Raw genomic sequence first — 12086 nt, 5'->3', positions numbered from 1 at the left:
GAATATGTGGCAATTACATCCCCAATTTGGCCACACCAGATTGTTGGCACATAATGTTGTTGGTTTTCTTTTTGCCAGGTGGTCATGAGAATTTTGCCAAAATGATTGATGAGGCGGAAGTGCTGGAGTTTCCTATGGTGGTGAAGAACACACGGGGTCACCGAGGTGGGTGTGAGGTCAGGGGTGAGGGCAAGGAGTATGTGATTGTGAGCAGCACTCTTAAGATTTTAAGTTGCCAAGGAATAATAGTTAAGAAGGTCTTCTGTTAGGTGTTGGACTTTTCTGTATGTCTAAATTCTACCAGCCTCTTACTTCTGAATGTTGAATAGGCTGCAACACTGAGAAGCAGTTTTAATAGAATCCAGTAACTCAATTAAAGGACCTAGTCTTGCAAAAGCAGGGGGGATAGAGATTCAAAATTATGGTACATTGGTGACTTCTGTGAGGAGAGATCTGAACTGGAATAATGGGAGGTCTGGCTTTAGAGATGTAGAGATGAGCCCATGTGGATTTTAGAGATGTTTCTAAAAAGGCATAAGAGAGAGAAACTTAGTTCAGTACATCTTAATTTGATTTTTCTTTCTACTTGACTTTAACAAAGAATATATGAGATTTTATTTAAATCAGAATCCTAATTATAGACAAACTGGATCTCAGTTTTTCAGAAAACTCTCTGACATTGTTGGTGATAATGCAGCAGCTTCAGATGAAATTTTCTAATGCCAGTCTTGATTTAAGTGATGAATGTAAAATACTTAATTGATTTACTGTTAGATAGTGAACTACTAAACAAAACCAGGTTTAAAATCAATTTCAGATGTTATTTGCGCAGGGGGTTATACCTGTTTTAATTTTCTTTAAAACCAATTCAACCAATGCTTTAAGTAAAAAGAGCCTTAAACTGAAGTTCCAAGAGCACACAAATCAGAGTTACCTAAAAAGAGCACTTCTTATTGTCTCTGTCTGCTTGTTCCCACTCCCTGCTGTCCCCTCTCTTCTGCTGGTACAAGTGTTTCTGGAGCTGTGTAATAAATGGATTCAGGAACTGATCTTGGCTAAATCTAATCTGGTTATTTAAACTTGGATTAATTTCCTATTTGAATTGTCATTTACTTCCACAAATCCACGTGCTGATGTAATGGAAAAGTGAGAGCAAAAGATGGTGGCAGAGGAAGATCAGGCCTGTTTCTTTTGGAAATAATACCTGTTTAAATATTCTTAAAGTACTTGTGGAGCTACAATGTTAGGTTGGAGTTTGACTTTGCAGCAAGCTGAATTAGATAATCTGATAAATGAGTAAATATTTTTCAGTTATTGAGTTTCTTCTCCTTTTTTTAGCCAGAAATCATGCAAATCTCTGTTTACAAGTTGTGCTTTAGAGTCCATTTAATCCCATGTGAAATTTATGCACAATACATAGCCTTGTGCATTAAAACAGTTGGGGAAACCTTTTCAAATGAATTACAGAGCAGCCATTTGCAAATGGTATTTAAAAAAACAGGGCAATCATGGTTGTAGGTGTTGCCTGCTGAATAAAAAAGCCATGCTGTTTTAGGCCAATTTAATGTGTAGTTTGCTGCTGCTGCAAATGTTCCAGTCTTATTTTTGCCAAGATGTCATGGTGCTGCATAACTCTAAGAAATAAACAGTTCTGCTCCAAGGCATCATTCTTCCCATCCTCATTTTAGGAGTACAGTAAGATTATTAAGTGCCTGTAGGATGGCCAAAGTTGGTTCTGAGAGAGAGCAAATGAAAGTTCTTGTTTTCCTGTTGCGATCTTAAACCTGCATTCTGATGCTCTGTTTGTTATGAGAAACACTATGTTCCTCAAGCAGTGTTTTGTGTTTTGCAGACCTTAAATCCTGACGAAATAGAGCCTGTTCAAGTTGGACTTTGGAGCACTTGTTGGAATTTCTCCTGGCACATTATTTCTCTTAATTCTGCTGCTGCTGCTGCATTTCTGTTCCCTTAGTTAAGTTAGGCAGTTTACCAATTGTTTTTCATGCTCTGTTAACATTGCAGCATAATTTAGTGAAAGTTCTGCCACAGAAATTTGTTGCAGGCTTATTGCAAAACATAAATCTAATATGCGACACATTTCTTTTGTTAAGAGTCCTTAACAAAAGGGAATAGCAATTGTGAGATGTACCTAATGAAGGAAAGGGATGCGTTGGTGTGAGACTAGAAAAGAGGTGGAGAATGGTAGAATCTGTTTCAGGAATGCCTTTTCATCAATATTAATAAAATTGAAAAAGGGCAGAGAGGAAGTCTTTGGTGAGGGATGAAAATGACAGGTTTAAGGTTAAACACAAAAAGTCCCCAAGATGTTTGCTGGCAGAAAAGTCCGGCAGTATTTCTAGAAGAGTGGGTTTTTTTTAAAGTTGAAGTACATTCCATTCACTTACGTGTTTAGTGGAATATTTTGCTAAATTTATGTCATAGCAGATACTTTGAAGTCTCTTTGTATAGCCTCATTCTAGAGTTGTGAGCTGTTGCAGGTATTGGGAAGAACAGCTCTCAGTCATTTCCAAATAGTAAAGCAGTTTTGCAGTGGCACACTAGTGGCTTAAAAGTTCTTAGCTCTCGAGGTCTTAGCTGTCCTTTTTTTTTTTTTTTTTTTTTTTTTTTTTGAGTTTTGAGTTTTGTGCAATTGGTTCTTGTGTGTCAAAGTAGTAGGCTGTGGTTCCCAGTCTTCTTGGATGAATAAGCTGTGCGATTAAATTTCTGCTGCTCTTTTAGTATTTCTTCCATTTTTCTCTCATTAGGAACCTTTCCTAAAAAAGGTTGAAATTACAGGTCACTTCCTTTATCTAAGAGCCATGTTTGTTTGTTTGTATTTTATTACTTACTGGTTCCTCAGCTTTTTCAGTACTTGAACGCTGAGAAGCACTGAAGCAGTGAAACACTGATTTCTCCAGAAGAATGTGTAAATAGGTATAAACTACAGATGGGGCCTGTGAGAATGGGCAGCGTACTGATCAGAGTTTTTTACTTGTGCTGAATCAGCAACGCAGATCAAATTGGTAGCTTTTTCCAATCCCACAATGTTCTTTCTTCATACAGGCAAAGCTGTGTTCCTGGCACGAGACAAGCACCATTTGGCAGACCTGAGCCATTTGATTCGTCATGATGCCCCTTACTTATTTCAAAAATACGTTAAAGAGTCCCATGGCAAGGATGTACGTGTTATCGTAGTAGGAGGCCGTGTGGTGGGCACCATGCTCCGCTGCTCAACAGATGGGAGGATGCAGAGTAACTGCTCACTTGGTAGGAAAAGCATTGTTTATAGTTTTGATCAGAACTTGTGAACGCAGCGGGACTGAATTGACAAACCCAACTGAAATAAGCTGCAAGATTTATTTTTTATTTATTGTGCTTACAGTAGGAGGTTTGCAGAGAAAAAAACAAGAGTTAGGCTTAAGTGAGAGGGGTATTGTGTAAACATGGAATGAGAAGTAATCTCTGCCCCAAAGTGGGCAGATTTATAGGACAGACAAAAGGGAGGGGAAAGCTGTAAGAACATGCAAATGGAGCAAATGATGTGATAGTGGCAACGTCATGCCAATGCCATGTTATTGTTGGTTTAATCCTGTTTAAAAAAAAGAAGACAGAAAAAGAGACTGGGGAGGTGAAGGAGAGAGCCACTTGGTGGATGATAATGTTAAGAGAGAAAACAGTTGAAGGCGATCTGTCTTAAATAAGAGTCCTTTCTTGGATTGCAGCTGCTGTGCTGGCTTCAATCTCTCTGGCTCCTCCCTGCAACTTTTTTCTCCAAGACCATGTCTGGGAGGAAGAGGAAGTTACTGCATAGATTGTAGTATGCTCAGAACTGAGTTTCTGCATAGCTTTGAGTGTAGGAGAGAGGGTTTTCTGAGGGCAGGAGGAGGGAAGGAGGGTTGGGCTTGCCTGGCTGGTAATTTAACTGAAGCTATGCTAGACATGAGCAGGTATGGGATAAAATGTGTTCATGTGTAGTACAATTTTGGTTAGTCAAAATGCCTGAGAGATTTTTGTTATTCCTTTCTTTATTTTGAGTAAATGTATTCTGAAAGATTTCTCTGCTAAATGTTTTTTTTTTTTTTAACTTTGATATTGTAACAGATGAAGTCTGGGTAGGTTACTACTTAGATGATGGACTGTGAACTGGAGCAGCTGAGGTACAGACACAAGTTTTCCAGTGTTCTTGCTGTAGAGACAGTAACCTCTGACAGCAAGGTGTGAGGTACATGAGAAGATGGTAATGTCTTACCCCCCCCCTCGCCCCCTAAAATTACATCTGCCAGAGCTGCAGTCTTATCAGGAACATTCTGTTTAGTTTTGCTGGAAGGTTTCTTTGAGAACTTAGAAATACGTATTCAAAGCCTCTACCTTACATGAAGAAACAAGGGCAATTTTATGTCAACCTTTATTGTTCATTTTTCTTGCTTTTTATGCCATTTACATCGTTAGTTTTCTGTGACAGGAGACTGAGCCTAAAAAGGCAAACAAGTACACTTTACAGAATGATAGGGGAGTTAAAATCATTTCACACCACTGTCCTAAAGTAAGAAGGAAAAAATTTTTGTCTCTTATGATTTGTTAGGTCATCTTTTTAATATCCCAAGTTCATAATGTATAATGATGTCCTTCTTTCTTGGCTAAAATGTCATCACGCACCATTTTTTAAACAGGTCATAAAGTCATCATAAAATGAGTGCCTTCAGCAGGTCAGAATCTTTTGAAATCCTGCTGGATCTTTAAGATCATTGGTAGTCTGTGTCAGTCCATATCTGAGTCATCAGCAGTATGTTTGCAGGTCTCTGGATTCCTTTGGAGCTTCCCAACCAAAAAGCACCGGCCTGTCAAGAAGGAGGTTACCTGTGACCAGATCATAGACTGAGTTTTTTTCACTTTTTCCAGGTGGTGTAGGTATGATGTGCTCACTGAGTGAACAAGGCAAGCAATTGGCAGTCCAGGTGTCAAACATCTTGGGGATGGACGTGTGCGGCATTGACCTACTGATGAAGGACGACGGTTCATTCTACGTCTGCGAGGCCAATGCAAATGTAGGTTTCATTGCCTTTGACAAGGCTTGTAATCTAGATGTAGCTGGTATCATAGCAGACTATGCTGCTTCTCTCCTTACCCCCGGTCGCTTGACGCGGCGCATGTCCTTGCTCTCTGTGGTGTCCACGGCAAGCGAGACTAGCGAGCCGGAGCTGGGCCCTCCAGCTAGTGCCGCTGTCGACAATATGAGTGCTAGCTCCAGCTCTGTCGACAGCGACCCTGAGACCACGGAGAGAGAGTTGCTCACCAAGCTCCCGGGGGCTCTATTCAACATGAACCAGCTATTAGCCAATGAGATCAAACTTCTTGTGGAGTGATGCCACATGTAAATACATGACCACCAAAACTCTCTCTTGTAAATCTTTTTTTAAATTTTTTTAATTTTTATTTTTTAACCAACTTGCAATGCTGTTTATCAGAGGAGCTCAGAGAAATGAGGAAGGGGGGGTTCAATCAAGGGAGCAAGATTAAAAGGCACATATTCTGCGATTGCCCCTACTTTTTTGTCTTGCATAAAATTGTTTTAATTCTTCAGCATCAGTTTTTTTTTATTGAAGATGCTCAGTTCACAGCCTGAATGGGAATTTTATTTGGATGCTGCTTTGGTCCTCAAATGTATTGCAGTGCATGTGCATTCACAGGAAAGCATCGAAGCATGATTCACGCTTAAGATTTTTAGAAAGCTGTCTGGCAGCTCTCTAGAAAATTCTGTGAATTAATGCACTTAGTTAAGCCTCTGTCTCTGTAAGGCTTGATCCTGTAAGTTGCTGAGTGCCTCTAATTTCAATGAGAGTTGAAAGTGTTTAATATCAGATATTTCAAAGTTCCTGGACACCTACTTTTCTCACTGTAGTAAGCGGGAGGTGTAAGTTCAGCATCCTCTTAAAAGTCATCCCTTTTTGACTTTGTGGGATATGGCCCTTTAAATGATGAGACAGAGAGAAGTGTCAGCTCACTGAACTTCAGCTTTCAGTACAGTTTGTAACTTCTGCAATCTTTGTATCAATTGGCAGCTTTGTGTCCATATTTTGTTTATAAGGCTTTTGAAGGAGGATTTTTAATATTTGTGTTTTTCTCATCTCAAATCCTGACTTTGAAAGTTATGTAGGGGAATTGGTCGTATTCTATTTGTGCTGGAAGTGGCACGTTTTGACTATTTTTTGCATGATTGGAGGAGATAAACAGCACTGTAATGTTTGGTGTACAAAATAATGTGTAATCCAATGTGAAAAAGAATTACACTAGTTTAAAACAAACGTGCATTGACTTGTATTTGTTAGTGTTTTAGTCATTTTGAGAGAGATCTGCTATGTTAATGTTCCTTTTTTTTTAATACATGCTGGTCCAACACTCCCTTCTCTATGCCTGCATCTTTAACAGTGGCCAAAGTGAAAACACTGCAGACTATTTGGTAACAAAACACTGACTTAAAGCCTGTACTTTTTTTTTTTTTTTTTTTTTTTTTTTTTTGCTTTTGGGAGGGTAATGTGGTAGGGTGTGGAGGAAGAAAAAGTTGGTTGAAAGTGATTAGACATCTGGACGTACTTTAGGATAAAACTGCAGTTCATGCAATGCCAGTATTGCTAGGCTTATGTTTTCCCCACTGAAAATATTTAAAAGCTGATGTTGACGGAAATCCAAAGAGTATATCCAGGGGAGAAATACTCAATTCTTAGCTTTGAGAAACATGCAGCAGATTAAAAAAGAAAAAAAAAGGTCAGCCAGAATAAAAAATATATATATATCTATAACCTAGGTCCACAAGCAATTAGCAAATTGATTCTGGACCCTTATGTGTGTGTGGTGTGTGTGCACACACTTGTGTGTGTTCTTGTGTGTGTGTTTGCTCTGCTTTATTTCTTTTTGGTTTTTTGCTGTTTAGCTTCTAATTTTTTTTTCCAGCCTGCCTGATTCTCTTCAGTCCTTCTGGCTGTGCATTTTCTCGTTAGCTTGATCTGTTTTGGAAAACAGAAAACCAAAACAGAGATACCGAGTTCATTTTTAAGTTGCTGTCTTCCCCCTCCTCTTCCTCTTCACCTCTTCTCATTCTTTTCCCATATTTTGGGTTCATAAATCCTGGAACTATATATATATATATATATATATATATATATATATATATGTCTCTTTTTTAAGAAAACAAAAATGTCTACAGCTGAAAAATAATCTTGTGAAAATAGGGTTTGTTTGGAGGGGGGTTGTCTGTGTGCAATGCTGCTGTTATCTGGATACTTTAATGGAGCATGTCCCATGTACCCTCTGAGGCACTGCCCACCTCTGTGGCCCCTCCTCACCTCTCTGCTGCTCTGCTGTTTTACCTTCACTTGGACCTTAAACACAATTCACGGACACTATGCAGAGAGTCTTCAAGAGGCAATAAACAGAACAGTATTAACCTGCTTTCATGGAGGTTTGATCATGCTTCTTTGTACAGTTTGGTTTTTTATTTTAAAAGGAATGTAATAAAATGACTTTTTTTGTAGAATTAAATATTATTATTAAAATCAAGTGAAAGGTTGACTGTTGGTGTTAAGCAGGTGAAGCGGACCAACTGGTCCAGCAACCAAAGGAGCTTCAGCAGTCAGTATTTTCAAATGCTTTACTCCTGAGCCTTCCAAGTGCATGCAGAAAATTACAAAGGTCTCGAACTTGCATGAAGAATTGCAAATACACACAATATGAAAGCAACCTAATTTTCTAGTCATTGAGCAGTAAGCTGTCTTTTCAGAGGCTCTTCTCCCCCTCCCCCCCCTTTTTTTTTAACTGGTAGTTGCCTCTACTTGAGAGCCTGATAAGGTTGATCCTTCTCTTTTCAGCTGTAGCACACACTGAGCACACGTGGATTAACAGCAGGGAGTAAACATATGCTAGTTAGTACAGTGGAAAATCTATTTCTATCACAGGAAATATCTTTTAGAGGAAAGAGCTGGTAACTGAACATTCTGGACTGTTCTTTGAGTCCCCTTATTATTTTGTGGAGAAGTGCTGTTGCAGGCAGGAACTTTAAAATTCTATCACCCTTTCAGAATGTCCTGCTTACATGTCAGGATACTAATATTTGCCAAATAATACATACACATGGACTGTTTTAAAAGGTGAACAGTGGATTGAAGGACTTAAGAGTTTGGCTCCCTTGTGTTCAGATGCTCCTGTGTGGATGGTGCTTCCTTTGCTAGTTTGAAGAAGGGTATGTGTAGTGGTCAGGGGGGAAGAGAAAGGATTTGAAACATTGCATACGTGCGTTTGGATATTAGGTGTTAATACTGCTTAGGAAAACCTTACTTGAGGATTCATTGATACAAATGGACACACTTGTCTGATATATTTACTCCGTACTTATTCATTGCTCCTGAAATAGTGAGATATGTAGAGGTTGTGTTGGGGGGAAGGTTTCTTGTTTTTACTTAAAAAAACACAAAACACACAAAAAAGTGTGTGGTAACCAGGAAATGTTTCCCACTGAATGTGAAATTTTCAGACATCAGCTTTATATGCTATATTTCCTTTAGTTCCATATGCTGAAAAACACATGCTAAACTTTCATACAGTTACACTAACTGCATATTTGGATTTGGAAGCTTATGTTGAAAAAGTAGTCAGCATAACACTGGATTAAAATAGTGTTAATACAGCTGATGGTGATAAAACTATTTTTGTATTTTTTAATATTCGAGAGCCATTTAGAAACTCTTGTTTGCAAAAATAAGTTTCTTAAACTAAATCCCGTGGAGTATTGGTGTTTGTAACAGTGGAGATTCTCTTTTGTTTAACTTAACATGTTTACAATTTATGTTTTACTGTGTCAATGTATACATTGTATCTTAAGCTCTGTATTTAATACTTTAATGTGTTTTATAAAATCTCTTCTTGGAATGCTGCAACACCTCGTCCATAACACAGTGGAAGGCCAATGCTTGATGCATATGTGGACCGTAATATTTTTGTCCTGAGCTAATGGTTGCTCTTGGAGGGTTTTCTTCAATTCACATGCTATCTTTCAGGAAATAACCTCTGGAACTTCTCTGTATGTCAGACACAAAGGAGACGCTTCTTCAGATATTGTACTGGACTTCAAAATCCTACAGATGAAATAGTGACGTTTGCTAAATCGTTTCTCCCCCTAATTGCAAAAAACCTGTCAGTTAAATATGTAAGGGACCTTAAGGGCTTAGAGAGACTTTGTGAAAGCAAATTGCATGTACAATATCTTTCTCATGGCTCGCTCTTTTTGAGAAGGTTTATGGGCTATATGGCTGGTGTGAGACAAACGACCCACTCCTGTTCTCTCTATGGAATTGTAGGTGCTCGGACAGGTAACCTCTGTTGCTACTGTTTTTTTTTTTTTTCATTTTTGATTTTTTTCACTGTTCTAGGAATTGTTTTAAACTGTAACACTGCAGGGTTTATAACCAGATATTTGCTGCCTTTTCCTTTGTTTTATTTCTTTAAGTCTCTCTTAACCTTTGAGGGTGACTTTTGGAGCACTCTGATGGAGGATCTTGGCCTGCTGTTGGAAATTTCCAAGCCTCTCATATTTCCACTTTGAGTTGAAAAGTTTTGTTTTGTTTATTTGTTTAAACTGATGTCACAAATTTGATGTGCGGATTGCGGGTGGGTATTGTTACTGCTCTATTTTGTGTGACTTCTCTCCCTTTTTTTTACAGAAATGTGTTCTAACAGTTCACACTTTCTCACTGTTCTTTGCAAAACTTTTCAGGAGCCAAAAAAGTCAAACAATCCAGAGAAAACCTTCCCTTCTCCCCTTTCTGATGGCGAGAGTGAGAACTTATGAAAAGTCCTTGAGAATATTCCTTCCTAAACTTTTCCCCCCAATAATGCAAGCGGGTAAAATGGTAAACGCAGCAGTTTGGTGACATCCAAAACCGACCTGTTGTCAGGTAAATTGACTCTTTTCTGATTTTGTTGTAACCTTCATAAGTTTGCTAACTTGTCTGCTTTCCTTTCTTCCCATTTTCCCTATCGGTTCATTCTGGTGAAACTTCTCAAGTGATTTCTTTAACAGTGGTGTTTAGAAAAAAATCCTACTTTTCTTCTTTATTTCCCATCTTTTTAGATGTTGACCTTTAAGAAATCTGTCATTGTCCTTTACTGTGCTCAGGTGAAACAACAGTGAGAGTAGATTAAAAGCCACCTGATGTAGATACATAAGGGATGGTTTTCTAATACATTAATTCCATCTCTTTGTTATAATTTTTAAATTAGTTTTCCTTCCAATGAGCTATTTTAGCTTAGGTTTTTGAAAGAAGATCTGATACTTTCCAGTTGAAAGTGAGCATAAAATTTAACTGCATCAATTAGGAGTTGGCAAGTATGAAAAACTAGCACCAAGGTTAAATTAAATCTAATAAAATTTGATAGAACAAGATCCTGTAAAAAGGACAGATGGGAGAATATCTGTGCTAAAGAAAACAGCTGTGGGGCTGATTGCATCTTTTAGGGGGGCATTTTATGTTGCCCTCACTGCAGTATCTAAGTACTTACATACTTTGTCCTTCTCTAGTACCTCCCTCCCTTGATCTCAAACCATTTTAAAGATATTGGGAACTTACATCTTCTACTTCCTTTAAGGAGGAGAAGCTGTATTTTACACACAATCTGAGGCAGACAGAGATAAATATCAGACAATTGGTATATCATTCAAAACAGGAAGAATATGAAACTTCAGACAGACTTTCAAGTTTTGCTGTATTTTATTTCCCAGTACACCTATAAAGAATTAGCACTAGCTTCAGATTTTTTCTGTGTACATTAACTCTTCTAGATCATCATAAAATACTTTTCCTGTTTGTAATCTCTATTTTCCTGGAATGCAGCAAATTTGCCAGCAATGCCATAAAGTGCAACTTCAAATTAGGGTGTAAGGGAATAATTTTTAGAGCCAAATTTTGCTCTCAATTACACTGAGATAAACGTGGAATCACTCTATGAAAGTCAGTGGAGTGATATCAAATTTCATTAGTATAATTGAGTGTATAATTTGTGTCTTTAATTTTACTTGCAAGATAATTTTACAGACCTGTTAAACTTATATTTCCAATGCTTTTTCCTTTCAGACACACCCACTACTTGCGTCTCAGCACTGGGCAGGCCTATACCTTTATTTCTGTATATATTTGTGCATCAGCTGTTATAGGACACGGGTGTAACACTTTCAGGCATGTGGTTGGGTGTCTTTTTGGGGGAGAGATTTGTGGGTTTGTAATAATGTCTGAAAAAGGAATTTCTTTTCCTTGGATACGTTGAACAGATTCATGCTGGCTCACAGTTTTGCATCTCATATCTGATTTCATGTGTATTACCTCAAAATTTTCTTGAAGGTAGAAAATACTAGTGCTCTGCAGTGTCTGCGGGCAAGCTTTGGTGGGGAAAGTAGATCAAAATTTACTGCAGTCTGTGGAAGTTACTGTCTTAATCTTCTTTAATATTAGTTGAAAGATGGCTTTACAGATCATGCTCCTTCTTCTTTCCTGGAATGGCTTTTAAAGCTGGGTATTGATCTTGATTGTGTCCAGTGCTTTGCATAATGTGTGGGGAAATGTACAACTTGAATAAGCCATAACATCTTAGACAAAGGATGATGATCATGTGAGTGCTGAGCAAGAACTTCTTCTATATGCCCTTCTGCTGCAACAGAATAATAAATCTGGTAGGTGGCAGCAGTAGCAGAAGAAACTCATGTGGCTGTGACCTGAGAAACCTACAGTACGGGGAGAAATGGATTGCAAAATGGTAACTGAAGTAAGGGGGACGGAGGAGAGAGGCAGAGTCCCTGAACTGTACCTTTGAATGGTGAGTCTAATTTACTGAATTCTGACCATCAAAAGGCTAGCTGTAATACAGTAGACACATTGATCTATATGATTTAGTGTCTGGTTACCTTATGTCCCAATTTCGATCTTTGTTGGAACATTCCAGTTTCCCCACTGCCTCCATAAGGCACAGTATGCCTTAGAAACTACTCTAAAATTACCAGATCTTAGACTAGTGGAAAGTAGGAAAGGCTGGAAGGAATTCATCTT

The 12086-nt window shown here is 38.3% G+C and overlaps 1 protein-coding gene across 5 annotated transcripts in view; it reads left to right on the top strand.

Annotated features, from left to right (window-relative positions):
- Positions 1 to 7525, top strand: part of RIMKLB (ribosomal modification protein rimK like family member B) — a 48449-nt gene extending 40924 nt beyond the window's left edge. For all 5 annotated transcript variants that reach the window (XM_067303902.1, XM_067303909.1, XM_013956247.2 and 2 more), the window contains 3 exons: positions 79 to 165; positions 3064 to 3267; positions 4900 to 7525. In XM_067303902.1, coding sequence (XP_067160003.1) covers positions 79 to 165; positions 3064 to 3267; positions 4900 to 5363 — 755 coding nt within the window. In that variant the 3' untranslated portion in view covers positions 5364 to 7525. The remainder of the gene's footprint in view (positions 1 to 78; positions 166 to 3063; positions 3268 to 4899) is intronic.
- Positions 7526 to 12086: the final 4561 nt, after the last annotated feature.

The sequence above is a fragment of the Apteryx mantelli genome, chromosome 1 (genome assembly GCF_036417845.1).
Source record: "Apteryx mantelli isolate bAptMan1 chromosome 1, bAptMan1.hap1, whole genome shotgun sequence".
Classification (NCBI taxonomy): domain Eukaryota; kingdom Metazoa; phylum Chordata; class Aves; order Apterygiformes; family Apterygidae; genus Apteryx; species Apteryx mantelli.
The sequence above is the reverse complement of the archived record's forward strand: the minus strand, read 5'-3'. Positions and strand labels throughout refer to the sequence as shown.